General features: G+C 46.7%; 1 protein-coding gene across 3 annotated transcripts in view; it reads right to left on the bottom strand.

The window, feature by feature from the left end:
- Kcnh1 (potassium voltage-gated channel subfamily H member 1) overlaps nt 1-16083 on the bottom strand; it is a 306520-nt gene that overhangs the window by 151411 nt on the left and 139026 nt on the right. For all 3 annotated transcript variants that reach the window (XR_003843895.1, XM_021198198.2, XM_021198199.2), the window contains exon 7: nt 10710-11139. Coding sequence is in view for 2 of the 3 variants with exons in the window: in XM_021198198.2 (XP_021053857.1) it covers nt 10710-11139 (430 nt within the window). In the remaining variant the exon portion in view is untranslated. The remainder of the gene's footprint in view (nt 1-10709; nt 11140-16083) is intronic.

The following is a 16083-nucleotide window of genomic DNA, read 5'->3' as shown; positions in this document are numbered from 1 at the left end:
GAGCTGGAGAGATGGCTCTGTGGTTAAAGTGTTTGTGATGCAAAAGTGAGGACCAGGGTTCATCCCCAGAACCCATGGAAATGCAGGGCAGGCAAGGTGGCCAGCCTGCCATTCCAGTGTTGGAACACAAAGACAGAGATCCCCCAAAGAAAGCTGGCTGGAAGGCTAGCTCTGTTAGTGAGCTCTGGGTAAATTGAGAGACCCTGCCTTGGTGCATATGGTGGCAGAACAGTTGGAGATGAATCCCAGAATCAACCTGGAATTTCCACAAGCATGTGCATCAACATACATGTGCCCCCACATGTGCATATACATACTTGACTACACATGTGCACCCACAAACATGCCCGTGAATGCATACACACACATGCCCACACATATGCACCCACGTACATTCATACACACATATGTACCCACATACATGCATGCACACATGTGTACAAACACATATGCATACACACATGTGCACTCACACACATGTCCAAGCATGTGCACCCACACATGTCCTCACATACACACACACATGCCCGCACATGTACACCCACACACATGCCAATGCATGTGAATCCACATACATGTGCACCACACACATGTACTTGAAAAAATTTTTAATTAAAAACTTAAATGAGTTGAATTCTAAAAATCTTGTTCCACATGACAGAAAGGAAAAGTAGAATTTTGTGCTAGTTACTACGTCTCTGCTCATATCTGCGTTCCCAGATGAATACTGTTAAGGCTGGGAGAGCCACATTTGGATAAATGTCACATTGTGGGGTTGGTTCCAAAAAGCCAATGTCAGAAGAAAAAGAATCCTGGGAACATGGTTGACAGGACAACATCCAAAAGGAGTCTGAAGCTTCGTGAGTGCCCACTCCACCACTGGATCTCTGGTCCATCATCACTAGAAGATGGCTACCTGTCTGTCCTCACACCATGTCTAGGTAGTGTCTGAAACACAGAATGGCATTGATCTGAATTTGTGGGGAGGAGAGAGGGCAGAAAGGAAAGCAAGGATGAAAGGCCGAACTGACACTGAGCCACATTCACAAAGCCCTGTGCTCTCTGAAACCCTGCCTCACTTCCACTTGCTAAACTGTTGGGTTCCAGCCAAGCCCTCCGGTGCCTGCGTGTGATCACAGTTCAGTGTAATTAAACACCTGAGCTGCCTGGGTGTGACAGACTCCAAAGCCAGCCATGAAAAGCCTGTGGCTTCCACCTGTCCCTTCCCCTGTTCCTACCTTCTGGCTATCCAAGCCGGCTGGGTGGACAGTCTCTGTCCAGCAGCTCCACCACTGTGCCTCTCTGCAGCTCTGTCTCTGCTTTCTCTGCTAATTTACACATCTGGGCTTGTTTGTGGGACTCCTTAGAGTATGCTTTAGTTTCTCCAATGGGTAATTCCATGTCACCCACGGGAAACCTGGGCTCTCTAAGCCAGGGATGTGGGCTGCCATTATGCCAGTTCTAAGCAGAAAGGGGGTTCCCTTCCCCTCCCCTGCTCTGGCTCTGCCACCCCCATTCAAGCTCACTGAGCTCCTCTCCCCATCCTTTCCCAGAGCATAAATTAAGGGTCGGCCTGGCCACGGTTAGCTCGATGCTCTCTGCAGAGCTCAGATTGACTCCCCACATGCTTGCTTTTCCCCAGAGCCGATTGCCCTTCCATTTGGGCTCCTCTCCAGCCCCCACTCCTTGCCTAGTTTTCTTGAGGCAGTGGTTGGCTTTGTCGCTGCATAGCTATAACTCAGAGCCACGCCTCTAGCTGATACTCTAGCAGTATCCCTTTCTTGTGTGCAGGAAGGACCGCAGTGAAGAAGAGTAAGAAAGGAAAAGGTTCCGAGACTGCAGACTCAGGTCTGTGGAGGATTTGTGGAGCTGGCCCTCTCAGTGCCTGCCTGGCCAAATCCTCACCAGAAGATTCTCTTGTACTGAGTCCCCCCACACAAGCCTTTATTCAGCTCTTCTCACATAAAAGATGAGCAATCCTCACTCCCATCACTACCTTTTCTAGCACGTCTCCTCCCTACCTTTAACCCTTAGCTGACATCCACCAAAGTCCCTGGTAGAAATGCCAACTGTCTGAAATCAATAGACATGGTAAAAAAAAGAAAGAGCACACTGACATGCGCCAGCCGTGCCTCCTGCCCGGACACCAGGCAGAAGCAAAGGTTCTGGAAGGAACCAGCCTCGGCTCATTACTGCCATTCTGTTTGCAGCAATTCCAGATGAAGAAGCAGGCTCAGGAATACAAGGGTTTCATCCTATCAAGTAGCAGAGCAGAGCCAGGATCTGCTCCCACCATTGTCTGATTTGATCCTTGGGTTTTCTAAGCTCTATGATGTCAGAACATAAAGGTGGCTTCTGGGCTGGGCATGGTGGCACATGCCTTTAATCCCAGCACGTGGGAGGCAGAAGCAGGTGGATTTCTGAGTTCGAGGCCAGCCTGGTCTACAGAGTGAGTTCCAGGACAGCCAAGGCTATACAGAGAAACCCTGTCTCGAAAACAAACAAACAAACAAACAAACAAACAAAAGGTGGCTTCTGACATTTCATCAGCCATGCACATATGTAGCCTGTCTGGCTCTGTGGACACTGGGGGTGGCTTGCAGAAGGTTCTCTTGTCTAGTGAATCTCTTCTAAAGAGGTCTGTCCCAGAGACGTGGGCAGTCTGTGGACAGATGGGCTATGGAATCTTTGTTCTGAGACTAAATTATACAATCCACATAAACCACAGGAATCCTCCAGGTCAAAGGCCACAACCCAGCCAGACACCTTCTCCATAGCTCAGACAGACAGACACCTCCTGTGGTAGAAGGGTAGAAGTCTGCCTGCTCAAAACACACAGCACATGGGCCTCGTGGTAAGGTTTGCAACCCTGCTCTCTTGGTCACAAACATGGGCATCCCACAGGACAGGGTCTGGGGCACTGGTCAGGAGGCAAGCACTCATCTTGGATCACAGTGCTTTCTCCTTGCTGCTTAGAGGAAAGCGGGGAATGGATGGTGGCTGCATTCTCTGGAGTCATCTCTTTCGTTCTTGCTGGGAACTGAGGGGGTCACCTAGACTGGTAGGAAAGTGGTAACTCCTGTGTCTTCAGAAACGTTCCCTAGTGGACTCTTGTCTCTCACTGGTTTCAAAGAAAAGGAAAAATTCTTTCCTCCTCAATATGATTTCTCCTGTATGTGTCAGTCTATCAGTTGCGAACTACGATAAATACTTGAGACACAGCAGCTGGAGGTGTGAAATGACACTTATCAATTCCTCTGCTGCAGGTGGAAAGGGAGACGTCACCCCCCCCCTTGACCCACCACCACCTATCGCCATGCTTTGACAAGATCCATGAAGGCACCAGCCGCTGACCCACCAGCACCGTTTGCAGTCACCAGAACCAACGGTTGCCATGGCACTCGGAGACAGGGAGCACACCACTGCACAGGACTGATGAGCCCAGATCCCTCTTTGCTAGCTGCATGACCTGTGGCAAGCAACAGCACTGTCTCCTTAGCCATAAAAAGAGACAGCACTACCTTCTCCACGAGGTGCTAAGAGCTTCAAAGGAGAGAGGCATAGAAGCACATTAAAAGCTAAATATTGAATTCTAATAATATTACCACTTCAATCCCAGTATAAATTGCATTTAAAAAATAAGGGAGTTTCTCAGATAATGTGCCTGCTAGCATTTAGTCTATGCTTTACCCCACAGTTACCTGGCAGCATCCAAGTATGCCTGGCTCACTATTGCTTTCTCTCTCTCTCTCTCTCTCTCTCTCTCTCTCTCTCTCTCTGTCTCTGTCTCTCTCTCCATCTCTCTCCGTGGCCAACCTCTACTCCTCTCTCTTCTCTTCTCTTCTCTTCTCTTCTCTTCTCTTCTCTTCTCTTCTCTTCTCTTCTCTTCTCTTCTCTTCTCTTCTTTCTGCCTTTCTCTCAACTCTCCTCCCCATGCCCTAAATAAACTCTATTCTATACTCTATTATCTATGCTATACTATATTCTAAACTCTATTCTATACTATACCATCATGTAGCTGATCCCTCGGGGGAAGGGATGCCTCAGCATGGGCTGGTAGAGGCATTCCCTTCCCCCACACCTTACAGCACCTACACCAAACATATTCCTGACTTCTCCATCTTTTTATAAAACACAACAGTGCCTATCTGTAAGGCCAGAGAGAATTCCTCCATTAGCTTTCTTCCCATCCAAGTTTCCTAACATCTAGTGATTGTTGTAAATTCTTCTTTTCGAGGTGCAGCAACCAGCTACAATCAAGGCCAATGTCCTCCCACAATACATGCAATTAGATAATTTTAATTATAAGACCAAACTGAAAAAATATCTTGCAAGAAAGCATCTCCACTGCCCCCCACAGCTCCTCAGCTCTTAATTCTGCATGCCCTCAGCACACACAACACAAAGGATGTTTTCCCTTGCTGTATCCCAAAACAATCAGCCAGGGAGGCAAAAACACAAGGAGAAAGACTTTGTTGTCAGGTGAAACTAGGATCAAAATTCTCCAAAGCTGTGCCCTGGGGCAAGCCATTCCACGTCTGCCAAAGAGGAATGAGACCCGTTTTAAGGGCTGTTTAGCCACAAATGTCTTATGCAAGATTGTCTTTGGGTGCTCAGTGTCCTTGTCCCTTCTCTCAGGGATTTTGTCTATTGCTCTTGGTCCTGTGTCTTACACAATCAAGATGTTGCCAGTCAAACCTGGGCAGTGAAACCTGGGAGGCCTCTCCAATCGCACCAACAGCTTCCCTTAACTTACTCCATGGTCCAGCCAATTTGTTTCTTGAAAGGGGGTTTGTTTTGTATCTAGAAAACTCACAGCCAAGGGTGCTTACATTTAGGGATCTGAGGACTACACACTGCAGGCAAGGCAATTTCAAATTCTCTTACAGAATACCACACCCAAAGGACTAATGAGGCTGGCAACATCATCGTTTGTTGAATTCCCCCATAAGACGGGGGTTTGGGGGTAGAGAAGAGCTCCTACCTCCTGTTGGCATCGTAGTGGGACCTCTGTGCCAGGCACTGTACACCATTCCATTCTTCTGGCACCCAGATCTGGCTGGTTCTGACACTGTTTCCCCCACTCCAGCATAGAGGAGAAGAGGGAGCACAGAGAGACACACAGGTCCTGCCCTCTAGAAACCAAGAGTCTCCCTGGAGCTGAACAAAATCCACAGTAAAATGAGAAAAATACCAAGATGGTCAGAAGCATGTTCAGAGACAGGTCCAATGTGAAAGAAAATAATCACTCCCAAAGGACCCATGACCCTAAAGAGCACAGTCAGTGTGTTGGGGACAGGGTAGCAGGAAGCAGTGCTTGTGTTCTGTAAGAGAAGAATAAAAGAGAGAGGGGCAGGTGGTAATTCCAGGCTTTGCCACAGGTGGAGATGCCCAGAGCTGTGGGTGATGGGTGGGGGTGAATCAAATTTCAGAAAAAAAGCAGCTCATTCCCTGGCTAGAAAAGACATCTAAGAATAAATGATAAATGAATGCTTATTTCTCCTGGAGAATTCTGAACACTGCCCCACTTCCCAAAATAAACATAAACCAAAAATGAAATTAAATAGCATCTACGCTCCTCAGACAGAGCAGCAATTATTGCTTTATTTTCTCTAAGAAGAGGAAACACAAAATTAAGTGGGAAGAACAAGAGGCAGCCTTGGTTAATGACACTGAAAGTCTTGGCCTTCAGAGAGAAAACTCTTGCCTTCTTCACATGGCCATCACATTTCACTGTGCCATGACCCCTGCCATCAGAGGAAGCAGAGTCAAGGGCAACACCTTCACTCTCACCAAAACTATGTCACCTAAACCACAGAGCAGATCTCATACTTGAATCAGAGTCTCTTCTCCCCAGTTAAATAATTCTAAATTTTTGTTTTTCCCCTCAAACCGATGATTGGGTAAGACTACATTTATCAGGCTCTCTTGCAGCTACATGTGTCAATGTTATCGAATTCCAGCCAATGGGATATGAAAAAAAATGAATATGCATAACTTCCTAGTCTTGTTCTCAAAAGAGAAGTGAATGGCTGCCTTTTCCATCTCCTTCTTCCTATTTTCTAGGGGAAAAACATGGATGAAGCTAAAACAGTCACATGGGATCCCAATACAGAAGTGACATGTGAACATAAAAAAAAAAAAAGCTGGTTTCTGGTGTCTGTGAGGCAGCCAGGTGAAGTCTTAACTTCTAAGAAACATGTTCTTGGTCTCTACCCAATAGTAGCATCTGTATGCCATAAATAATAAACTTCCTCAGAAGTCCATATGTATTGAGAGTCTATTGTTTATCAAAAATCATCTATGATTATTATCCCTATCCCTCCTACTTCTAAGTTCTTACTGAGAGTTGTGACCATATTATTTTAGAAAAATCAGAAAGTGATATAAAGCAGTCCACCTGGAGTGGGTCCTCTGTTGTATGGGAGTGCCAAGCCTTGGGGAACACTGAAAAACACTGATTTACCTAGACAGCCTTTGGTCCATCAGGAGAGTGAGAGAAGGGTCGGCTCAGGGCTCAGGATGTTCACAAGAGTCCTTGAGCACGGGAGCCCAGCCAGGGTTTGAAGGGAGTGAACTGGAGCAGACTGGGAAGACAGATATGACTCACAGACACAGGAGGCTGCACAGACCTGGGTGGTATCTAGAGTTGGAGTGTGCTGCCTGTATCTCCTGCCATTACCAGACAGGGAGGATGAGTGCCACTTACTTAAACCGACAGACTGACAGTAGTGACATTATGGGAGAAACAGAAAAGTACAAGAACATATTTAGAAAATGGCAACTGCCACTTCACCATCAAATCCTCCCTGAGAGCCATCCAAAGCAGGGCCAGGACCCAAACTGAGGCTGAGATAAATCACCGTTGCCATACGCATCTTTCTTCCTTGGGGATCCCTCAAATGCGGAAGCGTGAATCGGCCACAGTGAGGACTCCAACTCTAGGCCCCTGTGCTTGTGCTGACAGGGAGGTCAGGGTGAGGGCTGGCTACAACTTAGATCTAAAGACAGCCCACTGAAGACAGCCTCAGTTTTTACGTGTTCCTAATGGGATATTCTGTTCGAATAGAGGAAAGCAGGCTAGCTGGCAAATGAGTTTTCCCTGTTTCCTGGCATCCTCTAGGGAATAAGCAAGTTGTAATGAGGCATTCAGAGCTGACACCGGAAGCCATGGGAAGCATATATCTCTAATAGGATAGCTAACACATTACCTCAGAAGAGCCAAGAAATGCCATCCATCCCCGTGACATGAAAAACTGAGCACAACAGCTAAAATTTGAGTCTTGTTTCACACTCTAAGGATTGTCAGGTAGCCTGGGAATGAGGCAGCCCAGGCTTTTGCTGCTAGATATCTAAGTACTGGTGTAAGTCTGACCCAGGAATGGTACAGAAGGGGCATTAAGTGGACACATGCATGCACAGAGACAACAAAAGGAAAGGCCATAAACCTAACACCGACATCCATCCTCAAGGAAGGCTGTTCTGGAGGTGGGTTTATAAGTCTGATATCCAGTATTACACATGGTGCAAAACCTTTCTCATTAACACAAGAATTTGTCAGACATATGCCACTGCTATAAGCAAAAGTGACAGGTTGCTGAAAAACAGCCGTTTTCCTAAACCACTAGTACTGAGTCCAGAGTATAACTGTTCTTAAATTAAAGAAACAAAGAAGTGTAGAGAATTTCCACAGCAGGCATGGCAGCCTGCTCAGGTTTACAGAAGGAATGTGGCGCATGCCAGTGACCGAGCATGGCGAATCTGTACAGGTGGCACGCACCAAGAATATGGCTCCCTCACCATCACAGGTGATGGACTGTTGAACCTTCTCTTCACTGCTCACCAGCCCTGCATTCTTGAGAAGGTGAGGAAGCTTCTCTGAGCCTACCTTTCCTTACCAAGTAACAGGTAGAGTAAGCTGTGAACCACGTGGGTGTGCCCAGCATAGCATCTGCGTTCACCAGAGCTCTGCAAAGAGCTAAGCAGGAGCACTTAGCACAACAGTGTGAAGCCACATGCTTCACCACAGAGGAAACGTCCTGAGTATTCTTCTTCAATTACCGTAAAGAAATGGAAACGTTCCCTGGCTCTGAGAAGACGGAATCATACAAATAGTGGAAATGACCAGGATTCCCCTGGATACTAGGAAATAACACTCTTGTGGGAGAATAGTTTTGGGGGAAAGAGATATGCTTGCTTTCATTTGCATGCTGTTAGGGCTGAGAAGCTACGAGAAACCCTGAAAGCCTTTGGAGACCATGAGAAGGGTCCATTTCTAAGTGCCCAGTCTTAGCAAAGTCTCAGTAATGGCTATAATCAGGTGTTCATCTCCTCTAAAGGGAAGGAAGTCTGGCCCTATGCATAGTATATAAGTTTGATTATTCTATACCCCAAGGCTCATAAAAATTCTGGAAGAAGGCCCAGTGGTGGTGTGGATGTGAATGGTGAAAGGTGAAAGGTGAAAGGTGAAAGCATGTGAGAGGTGCTAAGTTCAAGCCCAAGCCCTAGAGTTTTGTTCCCTTTTTTTAACTTGCAAGCCCTGACTAGAAACCAGTACAGTTGAGGCTAAAACCCTTCTAGAAGAGAAAAGATCTTAAATCCTTGCCTGAGACATGAGAAAGCACCCCAAGTTCTAATTAAACTGAAGCAATTAGCCACCCACGGATCCTTCTCACGGCTTCCCATGGCCAGGCAATCATCTCTATTAAAACCCATTTTAAAATAAGGAGCGAAAGCACCAGCTCCAGCAGCACCCTGTTCTCAGAATCAATTACCCCTTTAGACATAGTCACGAAAACTCTCAGGAATCTGCCTGCATCGGGCAGGAGAAGGGAGCTACAAGACAGGGTGGCAAGCCCATTGGATGACAATGTGGGGTAACAAAGATGACACCAGAGCTGGATCTCTCAACAAGTAGGCAGACTGCACAGCGGAAGCCTCAGGCTTCTCCAGGTTGGTCATCAAGTCATTCACCAATGTCACCTCCAGAAGGAAGCCCTGCTCTGCAGGTCAAGCTCTCTGTGTGGTCAGATGCTTCCCTTGCTAGGGTGGCCTTTCCCAGGAAGTGACAGCATGGTACAGCGGATGCCGGGGCAGCATGAACACAAACCACTGAGGCTCAGGCAGGTCCCTCCCCACTGAGGTTTCCTGGGATGAAAGGAGGTCAATGTCATCAGCCAAAGGCACTTTCTAGACTCTTCTACAGTAACAACTGCAGTTATCAGTGGTAAAATGACTCAGACTTCAGCACTTGCCTCAAGAACGGGGGGATATTCAGTGCAGGAATAGTATGCCATTAATCTATTCTCATTTTCTCTCTCTCTCTCTCTCTCTCTCTCTCTCTCTCTTTATGTTTTGTCTCTCTTTATGTCTATGTCTCTTTGTCTATCTCTATCTCTCCATCTGTCTGTATTTCTCTTTCTCTCTGTGTGTGGAGGGGGCGGTGGGTAGTTAGTGGCGTGTAGTGTATTGAGCATGGGGATTTCTTTACCAAGAGGCAGACAGGAAAACACTCATCTCAGTTGGGAACGATTATATCTCAGGTCTATAACTTTAGCACTCAGGTAGGCTGAGCCAAGAGGACTGGCAGGAGTTAAAGCTGGCCTAGGCTAAAGAGTGGGTTCCAGGTCATCCTGGCCTATATAGCAAGAACTGGTCTTCCAAAAAGAAACCAGGGTGAAGGGGCCAAGGAAGAAAGGGCATGGAAATAAGAAGGTGGCAATTCAGAGAGTTCTCCTAGAGAAATAAACTTCTTCCTAGGAAAACCTGAGAAGAAAAGTAATTGTAACAGAATATCTCACTGAACACCGAACTTCAGCAAAGTTTTCGCTCTAACAAGCAACCATTGTCATGATGACCAAGTTGCCCTGAGCTCCTCTGGCAGACAGTATTAGTTCTCATGCCAGGCGGGACTATGCGGATCTAACCTACGTTTAAACCAACACACTTCACGAGATGCCTGCCGAGCGTTCACTCAAGCGTCTCATCGAGAACAAAGCAGGGAAGGCTGCGGAGAAGAGGGTTGTCTGATGTCTGTCTCTGCTGTGACTGTTTCACTGTGCAATCAAAATACCCCACTCTGCTTTAAGACTAAACTGGACATGGAAAGACCCCGACAGCTCAGTACTCTTAGCAAACTGTCTATAAAATGGTCTTTCAAACTTTATAAAAATCAGTATCCAGATACACATAGAAAGCAGACTTGTGAAGGCACCAAAAAGTAATAGTAGTCTCTTCCTCCCCCTCTCCCCTCCCCCTCTTCCCACTAACAGCATCTCATGGACCCAGCTGGCCTAGAACTTACTATCTAGCTAACAATGACCTTGGGCTCCCAACTGCTCTGTCACCACTCCCTGAACGCTGAGATCACCACATGCTCCACCACACCCAGTTTGTACAGTGCTGGGATCGAACCCAGGGCTGCCTGCGTGTTAGGCAAGCACTTCACCAGCTAAGCTACATCCCCACTCCTCTTCACATTTCTTAATTTTTTTCTTAAATCTGTTTCTCAACCAGCATGAGTTGATTTAAAGATCAGGAAAGCCATAAAGCTAGCCTTCAGAAGACGTGACTGATGGTCATTTTAAGCAATCATCCCTTGATCCTGCTACTAGAGTAACCCCGAACCACCTTCAGCCTGCAGTAGGCCCGGCCATCGGGCAAGATGTCCCGATTGTCCTGCCCCGCCCCACCCTGAGCACCGTACTCACAGCCAATCATCATGATGGCCACTGCGAAGATCTTCTCGATGTCTGTGGATGGGGCAATGTTACCAAAGCCTACACTGGTGAGACTTGTCATGGTGAAGTACAGCGAGGAGATGTAGACAGAGTTCTTGCTTGGCCCGCCTTCCCACTTCCCCGAACCGGACCCGTTAAACTGGTACGGAGTGCCGATGTCCAATGCCAGTTGGTAGAGCCAGCTGTTGTTGCGGATGGTCTTGGTGTCTTCATCAAAGATCTCATAGTCCCCAATGCTATACCAGATGCAGGCCATCCAGTGGGCTGCCAGCCCAAACACGCACACCAACAGGACCAGTACCGCGGCTCCATACTCGATGTAATGGTCCAGCTTGCGGGCCACTCGCCCGAGACGGAGCAGCCGCACAACTTTCAGAGAACTGAACAGGCTGCTGATGCCCTGGAAGGGGACGGACACAGAATCAGAAAGAAAGAACAAAGCTAAGGCTCCGTCCCTTTCCCCCCACCACGGCCATTAAGTTAAGCATTGTGTATGCTTCCATGACATGCAATATTATACAACCCTTCGAAAAACTATAAATTAGAATGCTTTTTGAAAAAACGCATTCTGTTTATTTTAGTTGTATGTGTCTGTCTTGGCTGCGGTTACCCGCATGTACTTGCCTGGGACCTACAGAAGCCAGAGGGGAGTGTCGGGTCCCCTGGAACTGGCATTAGAGGCACTGCCAAGTGCACGCTGGGAACCAGACCTGTATCCTCTATAAGAGCAATAAAAGCTCTTAACTGCTCAGCCATCTCTCCAGCCCTTCAAAATCAGAACTCCATTCCAAGGTGTATGGAATAGCGATTTCTATTTAGTGTTTTATGGCTTGCTTGAAAATTTAAACAAAACAAGTAGAGTTATTACACTGAAAACAATATAAATATATATATATATATATATATATATATATATATATATATATATTCCATACCATTAGTTATTTTAAGAAAAATTTCAAGGGCTGTATAATATTTCATATTATACAATATGAAATATTCGAGTTGTAGCATATTTATTTCATGTGGCAATGAATTATATAACCACGCTACATTGCACATAAGCAAATAAATATGTGTGTATTAGAAAGCAATCAGGAACCACAGGCTGTTTTGTTCTATTTTTACTTATTTTGTTATAAATGCATATATCTACCTCATTTCTGTCTTTGATTATTAAGGAAAAAACATTTGCAATTAAAGTTAATTGAGATGCCAAGCATGGTGGGGCACACACCTTGTGTGGACGCCTAACTTTGATTTTTCAGTACCAGAAAGTAAATAAACAGCAGGACAAATAGACAGGCATCACAGCCATAGAACCTGCAACAGATGTGATGGTTTCTTATCCATTAATAAAGTTCACCCTCAGCTTGGAAGTTCTCAGTATCCTCCCTCTGCTGTGATCGACCCTGCCACACGGAAGGAGCGGACACAGCCCTCATACCCAGATTCAGTCAGCTGGTAGGAAAAGGGAAGATTTCTTTCCACAGGGGTCTCTCTCTCTCTGCACCCTCGCTGAGGATAATCAGCTTCTAGTTACAGAGTGAGCAGCATCTGCAGCCGCCATGAAGGAGATTATTTTGGGAGGCAAAGGAGTCTTTGGAATGAGTCAGAAATCAAACACCATGTACGCAGCCACCCACATGCCATCTCCTCCTGAGGGTCCCAGTTCAGAGAAAAGCATGCTTTCCAGGGTAAAACTGCCTTCTTGTTTTTTCCTAGTTCATATACAGCTCAAAACAACACTAGGTCGACCAGAAGTTCCCAAAGGCAGTCTGCCTCTCCTTGGCTCTTCCCTTTGACCTCCCATGCCTCTGCCTCCACCACAGGCATCCTTCTAGCCACCAGTGCCTGCATCGCCTTTCTCATCCACCTTCCACAGCCCTGTCCCTTCCTCTTCCATCACAGTGGCCACCACAATACATTCACCCAGTTCTCAGAGGCCAAGCTATCCTCTAGCTATACTCTTGACTGCCACATGGTTAGTAGACACATCTGGCACCTCCTTAGACTGGCCTCTCAGCCCAGAAGGCCTGACCTATAACTTGCCATCTGGTTATCTAACCATCCTTCCGGTTGTCACTGACTCTAGGGGCTTCCATGATGACCCTAAATCAGACCCCCATCTCCAACTCCTCTACAAGTCTACAGTATTCTGTGTCCATTACCACTAGACATGATCTCCTGTGATAAGGTTTCCATATCCCAAAGTCACTAGGAAGTACGTCTTCTGGAATACAGGCGTCACCTACCGTGCACGTTAGAAGCAAGTGGGTTGAGCAGTGTCAGTCCCCATTTTGGAATCTAAGATACCACAGCAAGTGTAGCACACAGCACACGCTCAGGAGGAGTCTGAGGTCAGGGCATGGTTTCTCCTCCTTTCTTTAAGGAGGGTCTGGAACTACATTGCTGTGTCTCTGTACAGCAGCATGCTCTTGCTCAGGGGTTGTGCAAATCCTCTTTTATCACATTAGCAGCTGGAATCCTGGTATTATTAGTTTGGCTCCCCCACATCTCTACTTTCCTGTAGCTTAATTCATGGAATAAATAAAATAGAACACTCCAACCTTCTTTTTCATTGGAGTACACTAACCCCAGACGGGGCCATATGCTAGCGAACCAGACTGCTCCAGAGGTTCCTCACTGCCCAAAACCATCTCACTTTGCAAGTAGGTTCCTGGATGCTTCATGAAGTTTCGGCATTAGGGAGAGCTGAGAGTTTCCAGGTGGGTCAAGAAGAACAGAGCAGCAGGAATCGAAGCTACTGAGTTCATCCTTGATGGGAGGCAGACTCTGGGAATCTCTGTGGCTCCTCATGATATCACTGATGAATGTGGACTGAAGTGGACAGTCTGAAGACTTCAGGCTCATGGTGTGCAAGTTTTCAAGATTTACTTAAATGAGCAGCCCAAACAAATGACTCATTAGATTTGTCTTAACTCACATTGTGTGTGTATGTGAGAGTGTGTGTGTGTGTGTGTGTGTGTGTGTGTGTGTGTGTGCCCTTCATGTGAGTGCTAGGATCCGAACTTGGAGCCTTGTTTGTGTGGCTCTCTCTTACCCACGAAGCCATCTCTCTAGCCCCTGGCTTCTCATCTAATTAGATATATGTGCCTGTGTGTGTATGTGCATATGAAAGTTTAAGTATGTGTATGTGTGAGTGTGTGGGGGGTGGGTGGGTGTTATACACGCGTGTGGTGCCTGCTGAGGACAGAGGAGGGAATCAGGTATCCTGATCAACCACTCTTTGCTTTATTCCTTTGAGGCAGGGTCTCTTACTAAAGCTGGAGCAAGACTAGCAGCCAGGAAGCCCCACTGATTCTCCTGTGCTGGGTTACAGGTGTGTGCAGCCATCCACTCCTGGTGCTCTCCATGTGAGTGCTGGAATCTGAACTTGGGGCATTATGTTTGTGTGGCAATCTCTGTTACACACTGAGCCATCTCTCCAGCCCCCTGGCTTCTCATCTAACTAGACTCACCAATGTCTCTTCTATCATTATTTTTCTACCGTAAATATAGACACTAAAGTCTCAGCACATTATTAAAATGCTGGGTTTTTGGTTTTGGTTTTGGTTTTTGGTTTCTTTTTGTTTTGATAGTTCCACCAGACTCCCACATCTGCTTGGGAACACAATGGCAGCCATGGCAGATTAGAAATATAAAAATCATTTTTGTTATCATCTTCTACTCTCATTGCTTGGAGACCCCTTCTCCTGCATCCTCTCTGTCTCATGCTTCCTCACCTTCATGTGGTAAGGTCTAAGACCTGCATCTCAATGGACTATGCCTGCAGGGCACCTGCTCACAGTGCTTTCTGTCAGCACTGGCCTTCCCTGTTACCCTCCCTCACACTCTGAAGTTAAGAACAGCAAGTTCTAAGCTCCACACTTGCATCTTTCCAAACAAGAATGACTTAGCACTCAAACAATAACTACTGCCTTCCCCCAGGAAACTGTGTCCTCCTCTGGGCCCCATGAATGGTATTTCAATCATTCTTCAAACAGGTTTGAGGGATGGGAGGAGCTTCAGGCAGAATAGGGTGGCACAGTTAATACCCCACACCTCAGCTTCCTTTACTTTTTATCTTGAGATGGAATCTCACCATGTTCTCCAGGCTGGCCTTGAACTTATTCTGCAGGTCAGAGAAGCCTTCAACTTGGAATTCTTCTGCCTCAGTCCCCCAAGTAGATAGTATGAGAGGTCTGTACCACACCAAGCTTAACAATTTGGAGTTCCCGCTCACAATTCAAGCACTGGAGACAGACCAGTGACAAACCTGACCCCGACCTTCACCCTCCTAGAATTTTTAACTAAGAGAGACAGATAATAGGATAAAACTCTAAAGTAAGAGCTGCTACATGACAGTATGCTAACAGAGCAGGCACAACCTAAGAACAAAAGTAGCAGGAAGGTGGCCAGCCAATGTCACTTAGGAAATGGTGGCATCAAGGCAAGGGCCTACAGGAGATGGGGTGTGAGCCATGAGATGGTCTAAGAAAAACAAGTTCCAGACAGAAGCAATGGCAAAGCTTCTGGGGTGTAAAGGGCATGTCACACTCTGTTGCTCTGCTGTAGACTGACATGTCCTTGGGTCTAGAAGGACAGTGCCAATGAGAGACGAGATTTCTTACATTAGCACTCCAGGCACTAATGACATCACTGGATTCCTGAGACCTTCCAAGTTCACCATAGACCTACTCTTCAGATGAACATGTGAGTCCCAGCTCCTCACAGACACTCTGTGGTGGAGTTGAGTGGAAACCTACACCGTGGTGATACTGAAACTAGAGGTCTGCTAAAAGGGTTGTGACGTTGATGTGGAGGGGTCACGTTGAGAGATTAAAGGATGTCTGAAGTACCCATCTGGGTGTGTCTGAGTGTTAACAGAGGAGATGGGCATGTGGGTCAGGGAAAGAGTCTTGCTTAGACTCTGGGCAACACCAACTAAAGGACTAAGAACCCAAATGAATAAAAATATCAAACAGGAAGAAAGGAAGGCAAATTCTGTCCCTCTAGTGGCTCCCTCCCAAGCCGGTGTGCTATTTGATGCCATTTTTAGCCTTGGACCAATGATCTTTAACCTTGGACTCAAATCTGCACTAGGGGCCATGGGTGGAGGTCCCTCAGGCCTTTGGTCTCAAGCTAAGGGAGTTGAGGTTATACCTTGGGTCTCTCAGGCTTCTGACTTCTTAGATGAAGGCATACACAAGCTTTGCTGGTTCTGCAGCTTGTGGGCAGCCACCACTATGGACCTGCTCAGCCTCTGTGACCATGAGAGTTAGCTTAACACACCCATCCGTGTGTGTGTGTGTGTGTGTGTGTGTGTGTGTGTGTGTGTGTG

Source organism: Mus pahari, chromosome 5 (assembly GCF_900095145.1).
Source record: "Mus pahari chromosome 5, PAHARI_EIJ_v1.1, whole genome shotgun sequence".
NCBI classification, from domain to species: domain Eukaryota; kingdom Metazoa; phylum Chordata; class Mammalia; order Rodentia; family Muridae; genus Mus; species Mus pahari.
Note: the sequence above shows the minus strand (reverse complement) of the source record. Positions and strands in the feature narration are given on the sequence as shown.